The sequence below is a fragment of the Pimephales promelas genome, chromosome 12, assembly GCF_988280905.1.
Source record: "Pimephales promelas chromosome 12, fPimPro1.hap1.1, whole genome shotgun sequence".
Classification (NCBI taxonomy): Eukaryota; Metazoa; Chordata; class Actinopteri; order Cypriniformes; family Leuciscidae; genus Pimephales; species Pimephales promelas.
Window position 1 is genome coordinate 14,503,905 of NC_142780.1, and position 19,213 is coordinate 14,523,117.

At 36.7% G+C, this 19,213-nt stretch overlaps 1 protein-coding gene across 1 annotated transcript in view; it reads left to right on the forward strand.

The window, feature by feature from the left end:
• The first annotated feature begins 585 nt into the window (after positions 1–585).
• iffo1b (intermediate filament family orphan 1b) overlaps positions 586–19,213 on the forward strand; it is a 32,719-nt gene continuing 14,091 nt past the window's right edge. Inside the window, exons 1-4 of the mRNA XM_039694400.2 lie at positions 586–2,169; positions 11,214–11,274; positions 13,409–13,504; positions 16,377–16,517. Of these exons, the coding sequence (XP_039550334.2) occupies positions 1,172–2,169; positions 11,214–11,274; positions 13,409–13,504; positions 16,377–16,517 (1,296 nt within the window). The 5' untranslated portion in view covers positions 586–1,171. The remainder of the gene's footprint in view (positions 2,170–11,213; positions 11,275–13,408; positions 13,505–16,376; positions 16,518–19,213) is intronic.

Genomic DNA, 19,213 nt, shown 5'->3' on the forward strand with positions numbered 1-19,213 from the left:
AGAAGGTAAATACAGATAAAATTAAAAAACAAACGTAACTTAATATCACTAAAATGAAATAGAAAGCTGCGCTTACAGACGCTCACATCCACACGTGTAAACACAACTCTGACGTCTTCACTTCCAGGTCAAGAAGCTGTCAATCAAAAACTCAGTAGCCAATGAGAATACACTGCTACTAGCCCCGCCCCCACGAGAGATTTGTGTCAGAACAGCGAACGCAAACTCAGGGAGTGTAAACGAAAACTTCAGAAACGTAAATGAAAACTCTGGAAGCGCATTTGTAAGTGTAGATCAGTAAACGAAATATGAGGAATAGTTAGCAAAACATGTAGTGTATTAAAAACAAAGTCAAAAAAATTGCTTGCGGTTCATTCTTTTTCAGTTTCAAAGATATTTTATTCAGTTTCAATTTATATTTTCATTCGTTTCTTGAAAAGTTACGTTCATTTTTATTGGCTCAATATTAATTCCATATAAGACCCAATGAAGTACAATGGCTATTCGTTGCAGATTTGTGACGTCAGCATTGCTTTGTTAATATGATGAATGATGGTAATATGTTTTTACCGTAAGTGCCCCTCTAGGGCAAACACAGGAGGGGAATAGCATACAGACAGCAGTTAGTCGCATTCGAACTGTGATATATTATACATAAATATACGTTTTCGTATTTCATCTACTAAATATTATTTTGCGGCTCTGGAATATTCAAGTAAACAGACAAGAGGGGTCAGCTACTGCTGATGTTACGGTAATCCGCACTGAAGCGCTGCAGAGACTCGACCACTCAAGTGAATTCAGGTTTCCAGGCAGGGAAGCCACAAGACATTCGTTTGGATCTATTTTAAATTTATTTCGCTAACGTTTTTTTGTACAATATACTTTGCTTGTTAGAATATAGCTATTGCGTGCTGCTGTAATTACTCCACATGATTGGCTTTTATCGCTTGCTGCAGTGAGAGTCGCGTCATCTCCATCAGCTAACGTTATTCATCCTTACTCAGCATTCACGCGCAAGCTGTAATACTCTTATCTCGTTACATAAGGCTTTAACGAGTTAAATGTGGACATCGCCGTGTCACTGGGTCGCTAAACACTATTAACCTGTGAAATCAAGCCGTTAATTGTTTTGACTTCAGACTTTTGGAGTCAGACATAGCTAGTGTTCATGCCCGATCTGCAGCGCTTCAGTTTTCCGTACCGTAGCATGAATTCTCCTCTCCATCATCATCATCAGCAACAGCAGCAGCATCAGCATCAGAATCCAGAAGGACCCGGTCATCCCGATTCTCCCTCTGGTTTACTCCCCGAGGCTGCTGTCCTCGGTGCATCTGACCCATCCTCTTTTTTCCTCGAAGATCAGCACGGCCCGTCTGGCGTCTCCCAAACCGCATTTGACCTTACTGCATCCTCTTACCTGCACTTCAGTCCATCCTTCCACTGGTCTCAACCTCCTCCACCAACAGCCATGGCACTAAGGAACGACCTGGGATCAAATATAAGCGTCCTGAAGACCCTCAATCTGCGGTTCCGATGCTTTCTGGCTAAAGTGCATGAACTGGAGAGACGCAATAAGATATTGGAGTTACAGCTTCAGCAGGCTTTAAACAGCAATAATGCGGGTGGATGCGTGGAAGACCGAAAGACCAAAGACATTGGTGTCCAGACTGGGTTTATTGGGCCTATTGCTGTCCGGCCTGGGTCTCTGTCCTTCCAAAACACCAACAACTCTGCCAAAAGACCCACTACATTGTTTATGCCTCCTCTTACGACTGTCCTCAAACTTGAGCCCAATAAAGCTGACGATGAGACCACGACTGACCCAAACACCAACAGAAACCCAACCATCACGGTTAGTCTGTCAACACCCACCACCGAACCCGCTTCGGCCAACACCAATAACTCTAATAATACTCCACAAGTGAGCAGCGTTGGCATCGGGACGTCTCCCAATCCTCCTCCTCGCTTCCTCCCGGGCACTATCTGGTCCTACAACCACACTCGTAAACTGGGAAGCGGGTCAGAGACTCGGGTCACTAGCCCTGGAGTATCGTGGGTCCACCCGGACGGCGTGGGTGTCCAGATAGACACCATCACCCCAGAGATCCGAGCACTTTACAACGTCCTGGCCAAAATCAAAAGGGAGAGGGATGAGTACAAGCGAAGGTGAATATAGAGATAATATAGATGCTTATTATGGCTGAATGTTTGGTTATGAGAAAAAGTTTTTTGTGTGTGGCCCTTATGACAAACCTCTGCTGCAAAGTCTTTTTTTTAGGAGTGTAGAGTCGTGATGGCTTTGAGGCATGGTTGCCAATTTGAATGACCTCTGGGGATCTAGAAACCATTTTTTTCTTCATATTTTGTGCTGCTAACTTTAAATACCAAACAGTTTGGCAACAGTTATTTAGATACTATTTACACTAGGCTAAGGGAAAATAGCTAAAAATGACATTTACACAAAAAAATAGCACATTAAGTGTAAATAGTAGTTAGATGCTATTCATACTTATAAATAGTGGCAGATATTTGCACCTGTGTAGTAGCCTACATTAAACAATATGCAATAATAACATAGAGTGTAAATGTTTATATTTATTAAATTTATAAAATGGATGCATCTTATTGGCACAATAAAGCCCTCCCTACTTCCACCCCTAACCATAACCGCCTATAAACACGTTAATATTAAACACACGTTAGACACTTTTTGAATATTTTCTTCAGGTAACACTTTATTTTAAGCTGATGTAGTTACACTTTACTACATAACAGTAAATTATGCATAATTACAAGTAACTAACCCTAAACCAAACCCTAACCATAATGTAGTAAGTACATGTAGTTATTTAATATTGCTCAGTACTTATTTGAGTATTATGAAGAGTAACCTTTCTTAATTTTTATCGAAAATAAATGCTTTTCCGATCTGATATGCAATGGGAAAAGGGAGTAGAGCGAGTTCGGCAAAGGCGGATACGAACTCTGATCGAATTTCATCAAAACATTATGCCACACACCTTACTCCCTACTGTTGACAATCCAGCGTCTTCCGTAATTTTATTTGGCCCAACCAGACATCAGTGGGCGGAGTTAGTGTAAATAGCCTCTGCGAATTGAGTGCCGAAGTTATGATGTCACTTTGTAGGCCAAAACACAGAAGTGAGTAAGCATTTTAGCACTTCTGGTTCCCTCGCCCTAAAGTCTATGGGTTTTTTGAATGGGTTTTTGCTAAATCGCCTGAAATAAGGTCTGTGGTTAACAAAGCCTCTAAATATTTTCACGTTTTCATCTATGACATAAACACACCAGTTAAAACCTGCTTGTGGTTTTTTTAAACTTTATTGTGTCTGCTTGTGTTTCTTTAAAACTTTATATAGGCTTCAAAATATATACATTTTGGATTAACTTGTAAAGATTATCTTGATAGTCAAAACGTGTAAGGGTCACAACTCTTTGTTGAACACAGATCTTATTTTTTGCCATTTTCCAAAAGTCTATGGGAATAATGCATAGCTTTTCGATCGAGGGAACCCATGCGCAAGTGACATCATCACTTTGGCACTCTATAAGGTGGGCCATTTGCACTTAGTGTAAATAGAATCTCCTATTAAAGTTCAAGAAATAATAACATTTGACTTTGATAAAATTGACTAATTTGCGATGAAAATGTATTAAATTAGAAAAATGCAAAATAGAAGTATTTTGACTTTTGAACTCCATTGTATTGTTCTTGTACACTGGGGTATTTCAGCATGTTCCAATGTCCTGCCGTTCTGGTGCTGAGGGGAACCTGACTGGCATTGACCTCTGATAACCTGTGCATCAGTCACGCACAAACCTTGTTCAGTGCAGAGCAGACTGCAGTCACATTGCTCTTCCTGCATGATGTGGTTACTTTTCAAACCTGAAAACTCTCGAACCTGCTGGTGTTCAAAACCACAACAAAAAACTAGCCATCCTGCAAGTGGAATTTGTTAAAAAATAAATAAAACGAGACCGAGTTGTGACTTGCAACTTTTGTGAGATAAAATAGAGCATAAATCATCTGCTGGCAGTCATGTGCAGAGACATGAAGTAGACATATCTCAATGTCCTAATCTCTCACGACTGCTGAAGTTATTTGAATCAATCTGAGATTATTGAATGGAGTTTTGCAAAATATATGGGATAAATTTAATCTAAGGTGATATGAGGTGGTATTTAGGATGGGTGGAGGAGATAAATGAAATTTAAAAGGGACCCTTGCTGTACCAAAGGGTTTTGTTAGTTGCCAAGCTAGAGTTGAACATAAGAATTAAAAGGAAGGAACTTAAAGAAGATAATATGTACAGTATGTAGAAGATAAGAATCAGCTGGAGGGGAAATAATGTGTGTTACTCATAAACGGTGGTTTTCAGTCAGGCCCACGGGACTTTTTATGTCCAAACCTGCAGAAGCCAGAGCGCCGCATTCCACCTGTCATTCACATACAGCAGTTTTAGGGGCTGAACTGACCGTCAGATCGCAAAATCATTACCGTGTGTTGACTCATCAGGATAGGTGAAAACACTGTTGAAAAGCACAAAATGCAGATGTTATCGTTCAGTGTCTCTCTGTTTGGCTTTGTCATTTGCTCTTTTAATGCTTTCAGCTCTTTTCAGACTTTCTTGTCTATATATTTATTTCCTGCTTTTGTCTTTCTAATTTAGTAAGCAGACTTTCGCTGTCGAAAGTGTTTTTTATCTCATTTGTTTTGGTTTATTTATTAACCATAATTTCAATCAAGCCTATTCAAAATCGGGAGACTATGAAAATCTAGTTAAAATAATCAAGTTTCAAGTCATATTTTCCACATTGGTTTATCCATTCAAATGTTTGGGGTCGGTAAGGCTGTTTGATGTTTTCAAAGTCTCAGTAAGGCTTGATAAAAAATAGAGTAAAACAGTAGTTTTAGAAGCCAAAAAGCGCATCCATCCATCCATCATAAATGTAATCTATACGGCTTAAAGGATTAGTTCACTTTTGAAAAAACTTTTGCTGATAATTTACTCACCCCCATGTCATCCAAGATGTCCATGTCTTTCTTTCCTCAGTCGAAAAGAAATTTAGGTTTTTGATGAAAACATTCCAGGAATTTTCTCCATATAATGGACTTCAATGGGAACCGGATGGTTCAAGGTCCAAAAGACAGTTAATAACTGTTTCAGATGCAGCTTCAAATGTCTTTAAACGATATCAGACGATGAATAAGGGTCTTATCATGCGAAACGATCGGTTATTTCAAAGCTTATTCCAAAAATGTTACTTTTCTAAGGACAAATGCTAGCCTAGCTCTATTCTGTGAGGCGCGTTTGTAACGTCACGTAATACGTAATTACGTTCAAAAGGTCACGGGCGACGTAGCCAGAAGTACAGAATCAAAATCGTCCGACATTGTTGTTTTACCTTTTAATTCCTTTTTTGTAAACGGCGTTTGAGTTAGTTTTCACGTTCAACCTATGCGTTCAGCTTGTAAACACTCTGACTCTGTACTTACGGCTACGTCGCCCGTGACCTTTTGAACGTAATTACGTACTACGTGACGTTGCAAACGCGCCTCACAGAATAGAGCAAGGCTAGCATTTGTCCTTAGAAAAGTTACATTTTGGAATAAGCTTTGAAATAACCGATCGTTTCGCATGATAAGACCCTTATTCATCGTCTGGTGTCGTTTAAAGACATTTGAAGCTGCATCTGAAACTGTTATTAACACTATCTTTTGGACCTGAACCATCCGGTTCCCATTGAAGTCCATTATATGGAGAAAAATCCTGGAATGTTTTCATCAAAAACCTAAATTTCTTTTCGACTGAGGAAAGAAAGACATGGACATCTTGGATGACATGGGGGTGAGTAAATTATCAGCAAAAGATTTTTCAAAAGTGAACTAATCCTTTAAGGGGTCATTAAAGGCCTTCTGCAGCGAAGCAATGTGTTTTTGTTTGAAATATATCCATATTTATAACTTTTATAAACTAGAATCACTGGCTTCCGGTAATGGCCGTTGGCGAAGTCTAGTTCCGGCTGAAGTGGGACCTCTGACCCGGCGCATGATGTATTGACGAATGCGGAAGCAGAGAGGAAAGAGCAAAACAAAACACCGGTCACGAATTAAAGTCTAAAACAAGAATTTTGCAGCTTGAGTTTGTTGGCCAGCCCTGTTTGTTTGAACCGGTAGAGGCGTCTACTCTCACCTAAGCTATTTCTACATCCTATGTCATGTGCCGGGTCAGAGATCACTCCTCCATCAGAACTAGACTTGAAAGCCATTAATTATAGTTTATAAAGTTATAAATATGGATATTTTTCTTACATTAACGCATTGCTTCACTTCAGTAGGCCTTTATCAACCCTCTGGAGTCGGATGGATGCACTTTTTTGGAGCTTCAAAAACTAAGGCTTTATTCACTCTCATTACAAATCTTGGACAAGCCAGGATATTTTAAAATATAATTCCAATTGTGTTTGGCTCGAAAATGAAAGTCATGTAACTTTCATTTTAACTAGGTGTAACTTGCTTGGTTGTAGCAATGACTTGGCCCGGGCGGCCTGGGTTTCCCCATTCTGCCTTGCCGCAGCGCGATTTTTTTCGCGCTGGATACCATGAACCAAATTTTCCCCTGAAAAAGGGAACCAATCACAGAACGGGGAGGGAGCACAGGCGCATTTGATAGACGTACAGGCGCATTGATAGCTAGACATTCGCAGCACCCAATAATACAGCTCTGGGCATTCGTAAACCACGCCTCAAATACGAGAATATTAACATGTGGTTTCCAGACCACGTTTCATTCTCAATGATACGTGGTCTGGCGTAGCCAGGCTAGCAATGACTCACATGACAAAGGAATATACAGGAACACACTTTAATAGAAGTATTCACAAGAAACATGGAGAAAGCAACCAAACATTTAGGAACTTACAATAACTGACAGCCACGTGAAGGAAATTAGGGGCATTTAAACACTGGGACTAATGGGATAATTAACGAGACAACAGGTAGGAATAATTAACTATTCAGAAAACAGCAAAACTAGGTCACAGGGGAAACACAAAGGAACTCATGACCAAAAATGTGACACTAGGATGGCTTGAGGATGAGTAAATTGTGGTATCATTTACATTTTTGGGTGAGCTAACCCTTTAAAATTTTCTTCAGGATTCTTTGATAAATTGAAGAGTAATTATTTACAAAGAACAATCTTTCTTAACATTATCAATGTACAGTATTTAGTGTCACTTTGATCATTGTTTTGTGTACAGTAAATAAATAAAACATTTACAAATCTAATAGTGACATTATAGAATATTCTCACAGGTTAGTGAAGAAGTTCCCAAATGACCTGTGCACAAAGCAGGGAACATAAAGAAATGGTTTGCTTTATCTGTTGTGACGTAGTATCCTAATTAGGGTTGGGGATCATTTGAGTTTGATTCTGATTCTTATTGATTCCTAATTTTGATTCTAATAAGGTAAAAAAATGTAGAGATCGTTCACCTTTAGTCTTATTGCAAAACATTTAATTGTAGCTGAATATCATGAACAAAAATCAACAGGCTAAAGAACACTTATGCAAGGAGCGTTTCCCCGTGGTTTAGAAATACCATACCAAGTAAACACTCAAATAAAAAATTTGCAATCACAACAAATAGATACTACGGAACAAAGATAAGATTGAAATAAACATTCTGATTTACAAGATTTTCAGGTATTCAGGTGCAGAAACTGTAATCAAATGTAAAATAGCACTGCACTTTATAAATAAAATATTCATTACAAATAGAATAAAAAAGGTTATTCAGTTAAGAACAAGTGAATTTTCTCTTTGTTTTTGTTGTTTGATTAGTGTTATTATGGAAATGACAGTAGAAATATTAGGCTGCTGTCACTTTAAGAGTTGCACAGATCCAAAAAAACGATACCGTTACATAACGGTTTGCTTGCAGCACTGAAACGGTCGTCTCGTGCTTGAATGGTTTAAAATCACATTTACTGTGAAAACGCTTCGATGTGTGCGCAGCAAAGAAGGTCATATTGAAATGCTCACAAAGGAATCGATAAGAGAATTCGAAATTATAATTTTATAACAAGTATCCGATTCCTGACCTCAAGTATTTGATTCAACAATTGGAATCGATTTTGGATTCCCAACCCTAATCCTAATTGAACACCTTTGGGATGATTTGAAACTGCAAACCAGGTCCCATCACTCAACATGTCCCATCCCGGAGTAATGGGGCCTGGCTCTCAGTCAGCATTCCCATTCGTACCAAAAGCGGTCAGAACAGTTGGAAGTACACAATTCATATCCATAATTATAACAAAACATAGTCATAAACATCAACATTTACTAACATTTTTTAACGAAATAATGAATGAAATTAATGAATACCGTAATAGAATTTTGAGTCGATTCATTGATAACACTATTACATGAAACAAAATATTTTAATGCATCTCTTAATGCATTATATGTGACTCTATAGTTCAAAAGTTTGGGTTAAGATTTAAAAAATAATAATTTGAAAGAAAGAAATCATTATTTTCATTCAAAAGTAAAGACAAATATAACAAAAACTACCGGTATTTCAGGTTTCCAGTTCAAAATTATTACAGTTTCCACAAAAATATTAAACAGCGCAATTGTTTTCAGCTTTGAAAATAATAAGAAGCATTTCTTCTTGAGCACCAAATCAGAATAACTTTCATCAAGGATCATGTGACACTGAAGAATGGAGTAATGATGCTGAAAATTCAGCTTTTATATCATGGGAAATGCTGAGAAAAGAGACTTCTTCAAAGACATCTAATAGACTCTAAACTAATGAACGGTAACGTAGAAGGATATAAAAAAATGTATGTGTTTTTTTGGAAACTTAATGGGCCAATAAAAAGCATATTAAATTCACATTCAAATATCTGAAGCTCAGCTCACATGCCATTTGTATCATTTGTCTCATTTAGGCCGCTCTCTATAACAGCCATGGCATCCAGAAGCAGTGATCTACGTTATATCTGCATTGCAGCACACACACAAGGTCTCAGGCTGCAGAGAAGCAATCTCTCTCGTTCTCTCTCTCCACCCTCTCTCCTCACGTCGCTCGCGTTATCTGTCACTCTCCTCAGTAATAATTGTGTGTTTGCACCTTAAATTGGCAGTAATGCACGGGATCAAACTAACCTTGCAGTCCATTGAGGATGTTTAATAAATGTAAAGGCTGCTGCAATGTTTTGAATGTTAAGTAGTTCTTACATAAGGACAGCGCTTGTTGGGTTCCACCTCATTACACTATACTACTGCACTGGACAATATTACTATTGAACAGCCACACAGTAAATTACCGTAGAGCTGACTGGGCTGATGGATCATTTAAAAGGACTGAATGGATGAACTGAAGTTGAGCTAGCATACTCACAGAAACAAAAACACTTACGTATGAAGATGACACACACAAATGTACCTTCTGTAACTGGAATACATGTTTTGCATTCGTTTTTTTACCACTTTACAAGAGCAATATTAAATTGTCTCGCATTCCTTTATTGGATTTTACTTAGCATAATCAGTTAAACAAAAATGAAACTTTTTCCAACTTTTACTCACCCTTGTGCCATTTTAGCTCCTTATATGTGGAACATAAAAGGAGAAATTTTGAAGAATGTGTTGGTTGTGTTTCTCCATACAATTACAAAAGAATGGAGGCTGGAGTTTTTATGCTCTCCAAAAAGGATGTAAAAGCACCATAAAAGTCATAGTCTTTTCAGGTTATGTGATGCGAAACATACTGAATCATTGAGTGAGTCAGATTGTAAATGAATCATTTTGCCCAGTTTTGTGAACCAGATCACCTGATTTACTTAAAGGGATACTCCACTTTTTTTGGAAATATGCTCATTTTACAACTCCCCCAGAGTTAAACTGTTGAGTTTTACCTTTTTTGAATCCATTCAGCCGATCTATGATTCTGGCGGTACCACTTTTAGCATAGCTTAGCATACATCATTGAAGTGCACAAGACCATTAGCATTTCTCCCAAAAAAATTACCAAAGTGTTTCGATATTTTCCTATTTAAAACTTGACTCTTCTATAGTTACATCGTGCACTAAGACAGACGGAAAATGTAAAGTTGCGATTTTCTAGGCTGATATGACTAGGAACTATACTCTCATTCCTGCGTAATAATCAGGAAACATCACTGTCGTACCATGAGTGCAGCAGGCGCGATGACTACACAAACTTAGTCCTGGTCACGTTGGAAGCTGGGCACTATTTTCAGGCGCTGCGTCATAACATTACGCCTGCTGCACTCATGGTACGGCAGTGAAGTTTCCTGATTATTACGCAGGAATGAGAGTATAGTTCCTAGTCTTATCAGCCTAGAAAATCACAACTTTACATTTTCCGTCTGTCTTAGTGCACGATGTCACTACAGAAGAGTCAAGTTTTAAATAGGAAAATTATCGAAACACTTTGGTAATTTTTTGGGGAGAAATGCTGAAATTTGGGGAGTTGTAAAATGAGCGTATTTCCAAAAAAAAGTGGTGTACCCCTTTAAAGATTTGATTTCACTTCTTTAGAATGCACTAGAGACAGCTACAGCAGAAAGATTTTCTGTAAACCATGGCTAAAATTATAGACAATCTTTACTGAATTACTAACTTCTTGCTCTCTTTTGGCATTAAAAAACTACTGTCAGGATTTATTAAAAGCACGCAGTTTGCACTGAAAAGGTGTGGACAGGGTTATTTTTGCATCTGAACTTCGTACATACTGTATGCATTTGTAGGAGTTTCCCTTTCAGATGCAAAATTTATGGGAGGAGAGTTTGTGCTAGTCAGTTTACTGGTATTTGCCCCATTATTTAACACCTGTTAAGCACCTGTGTTGCTAGTAGATCACTCGCACCTGATTATCAGGAGCTCTGTTTGTTTACAACCCTACGGTCATTTGCTCTGCTCTTGGTAGATTGCATTGGTCATTATGGAAATGATCCGGCTGCAACTGTGTTCTTTAATTTGCGTGTCATCAGTCTTGTTTAGTAAATCTAGCCCCTAATCTGTGGCTTTAAATATATTGCACGAGTCATATGGACCTTTTTTATTTTACTTGATGTGATATATTCAAAAGTTCCTGTTGTCGGATCATGCTCTGCTGTTGGTCCTGATGTTCTTGTTTTCTCCTCTCAGATGGGAAGAGGAATACACCATGAGAATGGACATGGAACAGAGAATGAATGACCTACAGGAGGTGAGAAACACTTTTTCAAGCTAAAACTCTTAACTAATCTACCACATGCTAGTGTCGGCCAAGATCCGGGCCACATCTGGTACTAGGCCCTACATATGGATTCCAAGCTGTCTGGTTGTTAATGGATATTAATTGCGTCTACCACATTTAACTTCCATTGGAACCTCAATTTAATTCTGCTACAAGGAGAATAAACCTTTAAATAAATTACCATTCAAAACTTTGTGGTTGATAAGATTTTTTTTAATCTTTTTGAAAGTCTCTAATGCTCACCAGTACAATAAGCCGTAGTACAGTAATATCGTGAAATATTATAAGATTAGATTTTTTTTTATTAATTCGATTTTAAATTCAATTTTAATCCCCCACTCCCCCAGAAACAGGCAGTGGGCTCAGATTGGTTAGTTTGGGCCGATGTGTTGTGATTGGCTAAACTGTGTAGTACACGTTGTCCGGAAACTTCACGGCCATTACCTTTAAGAGTGAGAGTTGCATGTGTTCCTGTCAAATGTAAATAATGGTGTCGATACTGCCGTATCAGTTTGAGCCAGAAGCAGACCCAGAAAGCGGCGATGAAGAGAGGCTATTATTATTATTATTATTATTATTATTCTATTCTACTATTATTATAAGAATTTCGATATGTTGTTTCTTGAAAATGCTGCTGCTGCTTGTTAGCTTTTGAGATACTGGTTTCTCCTGATTAAACATTTAATGTAACTGAAATAACTGAACTGTTTTTTAAAGTTATTTTGATTGTTTTATTGATATAATGAACAACTGTTTATCTATTCACAAAACTTAGTGTACTCAGTGTATTGTATAAAGGGTTGAGTATTGAGGGTTGATGCAACACTGGTCCAGAAACACTTCCTGTTTCAGTTTGTAACTGTTTTCTTTATTTCACATGTAAAGAAAACATCTTAAAGATGTTTGTTTAACTTTTTGATTCAGTTTTATATTATTTTAAATATTTTTTTGTTGGTTGTATTTTATCCCAGCTTTTATGTAGTGTTAAAAAACTGAAACAGGAAATGCTTCTGGACCAGTATTGTTTACATCTTGCAAAATGGTCTATAAAATCCGTTGTTGTGCCATTCGAGTCGTTTCTGTAGGAATTAAACTTCCTGATTTTTAAAAGACGATATCTCTGCTTACACTGAACTTTCAGCGTTGAAACTTTGCAGATACTGTTCATGCACCAACAGCAATATTACACACTTTTTAAAAAAATCAAAAAAGTAAAATTGCAATCAACCACCCCTTTTGGGGTTTTTAATTTTTTAAATGTTACATTTAATCAGTTTAATGCATCATTCCTTGAATAAAAGTATTAATTTCTTTCAAAAAATCTTACTTTTGAACAGTTGTGTACAGTACATCACTGGAGACTAAGTAAACAGATCAAGAAAATTAAGTTGTCTGTGGTTTGAGGTTTTTGGCATGTTTTACCTTTGGGATCAAGTGTTTTTTGCATTTTATTTGGTTTTTGGGATGTTTTACCTTTGGGATCAAGTATTATTTGGATGAACTTGGATTGAGTTCTTAAACATTGTCAGTGTTTAGATGTTTTACTTAGAAGCAGTTTAGGAGCAGTTTTACTTTACTAATAGGTTATATAAAAAGTATACAGTATATATGCAGAATAATACTTGATGATAGCAATTATTGTTTAATTATAACATTCTCTTTTTATGTGTGTTACTTTAATATCTGAAATCTTGTGTTAATTCTTAGTTTCAATTGATTAGGTTAAACCTAGTCTTGGACCAGCCTTAGAACTACATTGATTATTCTTTAAGTTTTTAACCCAGATTTTAATATATAAAATAATGTACTGTCCTGTCTAAATTACTAACAGTCAATATTACTGTGTTCTTAAGCTATTCTATATTAACTTAATTATAAGTCACAGTTTCTAAATAATGGTTTACAATGTTTGTAATTATTGTATTTACGTTGCTGCTCTGCGTGGGTCAGTATTGTCATTCTGTTAGATATGAAGTTAGGTTGGGTTTTTGGAAGTATATGAGCAAAATTGTGATGACTTTGGCCAAGAAAGTAAGTTATTTGTACAGGAAATGTATTGTTTATTAATAATAATAATGGATATGAAATTTGTCTATGTGTATAGGACCTACAAGAGAGTGAAGAATGCCAGGATGAGCTGGGCCTCAAAGTGCAACAGCTGAAAGCTGAACTCGTGCTTTTTAAAGGACTCATGAGCAATGTGAGAAGCAAAACACACTCTCAGTACACTCAAACAACAAATACATGCCTCAAACACACTGGACAGGACAGAAAAAGATGATCCCCCAAAATGAAAATTATATGATTTACTCACCCTCATGTCGTTCCAAACCTCTTGTCAAACTCCCTTGTGAAAAATTGTAGTGTACTTAAAAGTATATTTAAAACCATAAAAGTATAAATAAATACTTGCATGTAATATAAAATTAATGAATAAAAGTGAATGTACTTTAAATGTACTAAATTGCAACTTAATTATTATAAATGTGTGGCATTAAAGACCGTATATTTTAATTTACCATAAATTCTTGTCAGTACATTCGGCAGTTCATTCATACACTTTAACCACATTGTGAAGACAATAGAAGTAATTATGAAATTACATACAAATATACTTAAGTCTTACTTGCAGTCAGTAAGCAGGTCAAAGAAACACTCTAAATTACAGCTAATTGAATTTAATATAAATTTAAATTTCATTTAATTGTTGTTAACAATCAAATAATTGTCTGCATTCAGCTTGCACTTAAGTATATGCTTTTAAAGTATATTATTTCAGTCATAATGACTGCCAATATTTCTGTACGCCTTTTTTGTTAGATAATTACCCTGGTTCCCTCGACAAAAACCCAATTGGACCCAATTTGGCTTTTGTATTGCAGAAAATAAGCTCTGTGACTAACAAAAGCTTATGAGTTTTAAACGTTTTGTTCATTGTGATAATCCTCACAAATTACCATTTTCCATTTTTGAAGCGTATACACAATCGGCAAAAGTCAAAAGCTAAACGTAGGCTATAAACAATCCACACCACAGTCCCTCGACTTTAATGTCACCATCACTAAAGGTGTGTTCACACTTGGCAGGTTTGGTTCGATTAAAACGATTTTTGTCAGATATTGCTTAATAATATGTCAAATAATGGATCAATTACAAATGATGTCACACTAGTCTTATTAAAATATTCTATTATGCAATTAAGTAAGAACATAAAGCATGTGCAAACCCGTCTAGCAATGGCAGCGGTGGCTTAACTAGGAATAAAAAATAAACTTTAATTCGGTCAGTAAAGGAAAAAAAAGAAAGTATTTAGATTTTTATTTAGCAAGGACACATTTAATTTGTCTAAAAGTGCCAGTAAATGCATTTATAATGTTACAAAAGATTATAAGATTTCTATATGTGTTTGATTTAAGTTTTTATGCATTAAAGAATCCTGAAAAGGCTATATCTCAGTTTCCATGAAAATATGAAGCAGAAGCACAGCTGTTTTCAACACTGATAATAATCATAAATGTTTCTTGATCATCAAATCATCATATTAGAGTGATTTCTGGAGGATCATGTGACACTGACGACGAGTAATGAATGATGCTGAAAATTCACAGGAATATATTACACTTTCACATATATTCATATAGAAGACATTTTCAGTGAAATTACGTTTCTAGCAGGTTTATTTTGTCAAATTGGACTAATTACCATATTTAAATTAATTTAATTAAGTGAGGAGACTGGGTGGGGTGTTGTGCTCTTGCATTGGGATGTACAAAGAGAATATGCATGGGATCCTTCGTACGCAGACATTCATACATCTGTTTTTTTGTGCGTACGCACACTTACAGTTTTGTTCATCCGCAATGTTTTAGTATGAATTCAACGCAAGTCTTTGTACATGAGGCCCCAGGACTAAATGTTTTTGTTTTTTTTGGTACGGACCAAGCAAACCGAACTAGTGTAAAGTAACACCCTAGGCTTCCGACAACTTTTAAAAAAAATAAAAAATAAATTCTCCAGAAAGCTTGAGTTATAATAGTTTGCAAGAGCGTGATTATAAACACAATAAGGCTGTGAAAGCAAACTAGTGAGTAACTTACTGTTCAGCTGATGGCGTTTAAAATCACAAGAGGGTATTACTGATGTACTTTATATTGTAGGATAAAAAAAGTTATATATAACGTTAAATATTATGAGCTTGTGTTCACCGCAGACCTTATTTCAAACGTTTAACCCAAAACGCATTTAAAAAACATTGACTTTGGGAACGATGGAACCAGAAGTCCTAAAATTCTGATAGGGCTAACTCATTTATGGTCTTTGGCCTACAAAAATATGCAATCCCTTCACCACTCTATTTTAAAGAATGCTAAAGTTGTTTTTCAATGCAATAACAGTGAGTGGGGTCTGGACAGTGGGCACTGAATTATCAAGAATATATTGGTTGACCAGTTCCAGAGCAGCACAAACCGGCCTGGACCAGAACAGGAATTCATGTTGATAGCAGCCATTTGATTTCATTACTTTGCTCAGTCACACACACGGAGGTTTGTTTCTGGCGAGCTCAAGAACAGTATACATATTCATAGCAGCTACTACAGTACATTCACAGCACTCCACAGTCATCTTATTTTCGGTAGAAATACTTAAGGAAAATATATGAGCTTTGTGCTTTTCTTTTTCATAAACGCTCACACACAAACACATTTTCCCACTTTGTTCTTGTTTTTAATCTTCTGATGTGTTTTATCTGAAAATCAGACAATACCCTACTTTATATCAAACACTCTTCCCAGAAAAGATTTATCACACAGTTCAAAGTGGTAAAAATAGCTTGTTTTTGAGAATAACTTCAATACACACATTAACTGTTAGCCTAATGTCCAAGAAACACAAACATCACCGTTTTACTCATTGTGTGCCAAAATAGACATAAGTTACCACTGCAGTTTCAGTTTCACATCCTCTTAAACTACAGTGCCGTGAATACTAAAAAGAGTACTTTATAGAAATGAGTTATTAATCATTGAATTCAAATGACACACATGTACTCACACAAATCTGTTCGCATACAGAACCTGTCAGAGCTGGACAGTAAGATCCAGGAAAAGGCCATGAAAGTGGACATGGACATCTGCAGACGTATTGACATCACAGCTCGCCTGTGTGATGTCGCCCAACAAAGAAACTGTGAAGATCCAATCAAGATCTTTAAGGTATTCACACACTCGAACAAACATCCGCACTTCCTGATTTCTCCATGTTATGCTAGCATTATTGTTGTGCGACAGATTTAAAGGGATTGTTCACCCAAAAATGAAAATCACCCTGTAGCCCAAGACTTGGACTGGATTTATATAGCGCTTTCACAGACCCAATGGCCACCAACACGCTTTACATTTTGCCTCACATTCACCCATTCAACGACAGCGGTGTCAGCAGCTGGGGTTAGGTGTCTTGCACATGGACACCTCGACACTTGGTCTGGTGGAACCGGGGATTGAACCACCAACCATCACTAAGCAGGGTTGAACCTTCTCATACCTGGCCAAATATTGCCAGTGGGTGGAGTCAGGCTCTGACCAGGGGTTTAGTTACCTCTGTCTAATCATCCCCCTATACACTGATTGGCTTCATCACACTGTCTCCTCTCCACCAATAAGCTGGTGTGTGGTGGGCGTTCTGGCACAATATGGCTGCCGTCACATCATCCAGGTGGATGCTGCACATTGGTGGTGGTCGAGGAGATCTTGGCTGAGTGCCAAGTGAAGCGGTATGGAAATATTACAATAAATGAATGATTGTTATTTCTCTCATCATTTACTCACACTCATGCCATCCCCAATGTATTTCCTCAGATAGTTTTTTAGGAAATAATACAGCAATTGTAATGGCAATCCATATGACCTCAGTTGATGAATCAATGTTGTCTGAAGCGAAACAATAGGTCTGTGTAAGAAAAATATTACAGTTTTAAAAACTTTAAATAAAAAATCATTCATTTCTATATACTGTCATACAGACATCTATAGAGGGACATTGTGACATCATTTCTATATACTGTCATACAGACATCTATGGGACATTGTGACACATGATGTAAGTGTGTTTTAAAGTTCATGTGAGAGAATTAATGCTGAAACAGAGGACTGTCACTTCTCACACGAGTTTCACTATACACACTCTGGTTTTATGGATTACCGCATCATGATCATTGTGTGTGGTTTTTACCATATTCACCCATTTCACTTCCATTATATGGACTCACATAGCGAGATTATTTTTTCTGAAAAATATTTGTTTGTGAAGAAAGTAAATGATGAGAGAATCTTAATTTTTTGGAGATCCATCCCTTTAATCTCCACTGGCAATCTTTTGTCTCAACACTGTTATTGTAAGTTAACTAAAATAAGTGCTTCAGAAATGTTTAATTTCCCAGTTTCATAGCCTTGATTATATATTATATGTAATATACAATACTGCTCAAAAGTTAAGATTTTAAAAATGTTTGTGAAGAATTTTATGCTCAAGGCTGTATGTATTTGATAAAAAAATACATTAAAACTGTTATTGTCTGTAAGGGGCTGAACAAAAACGGAAAATTAAAAGGCTAAATCTATTCACAAGCAGTTCTTTTAGTGAAATCAAACTTTTGTGAAAACAAAAGGTACACACTTCTCAAAAAACAAAAAACAAAACAAAAAAAAAAACACGGCAAACAGAACAACCACTATTCATTGACAAGATCTGCCAAAGACTGAATACACAGAGGCTGCATTCAAACTCACATACTTCCCTGCTATAAAGTAGGCCAAAAACAGTATGTACTCATAAACAGTACTCACAGTACTCATAAAAGAGGAAAAAAGTACCCGGATGACCTACTTCTTCCAGTGAAATTCTGAAGTGTGCATACGATGGACACTTTACTATCCCAAGAGGCCACGGGAGAATTTGTGGCAGTAAAGTGACGTAACTGACGCTGATAGTGACAACATGGCGAATGTTGTACGTTCGGATAACATTCATACACATTCATACTATATAGAAAATAATCTTTAGTGGTTCTGAAGTAAATACTTATTCAAAATAAGTACCTACTTTAGGGAGCATGTGATTTCTGACACTGCCAGAGACACACTAGAGACTAGATGATGTAATTAACAAGTCACAGGTGCAACACATGAGGGCAAATCAACCATGGCAAAGACAAAGGACTTACAAGAGCACAGCTAATCAAAACTCAATCCCAAAACAGACAATGGAGACATTTATATTGTGAAATATTATTACATTTAACTAGTCATGTTACATCAATTTGGATGTTAAATTGAAAGAACGTTTAAAGGATGTAATGCGGCATCATGTTTTCATAATCGTTGGAAGCTAAAATCCATCCAAAACTATCGCATCCCTAGTCGTTAATTAATCTTTGAGAGCAAGGGGGCCCCCTGGTGGTACGGCGCCCTAAACAACTTGTGTACTTTACTTATAGGGAGGACTGGCACTGTCCATATCCAACTTTATCAGCATACACACATTAAGCAATGCATACTATAGCAAATCTCAACTGCTTCATTGCATGTATCATCATAAAATGTAAGTATTATTATCACAGAGATCTAATCTGATAAAGGCAACTAAGGCATGAAGATATTAGGATATTATTAACATGAATTTCTGTGAAGCTTTTTTTTAAGTATTGTGAAAAGCGCTATACAAATAAATTTAAATTGAACGACATTTAGTGAGGTTTATGCTTAAAGGAGTAGTTCACTTTTAGAAAAACTTTTGCTGAGAATTAACTCACCCCCATGTCATCCGAGATATTCATGTCTTTCTTTCTTCAGTCGAAAAGAAATTCAAGTTTTTGATGAAAACATTCCAGGATTTTTCTCCATATAATGGACTT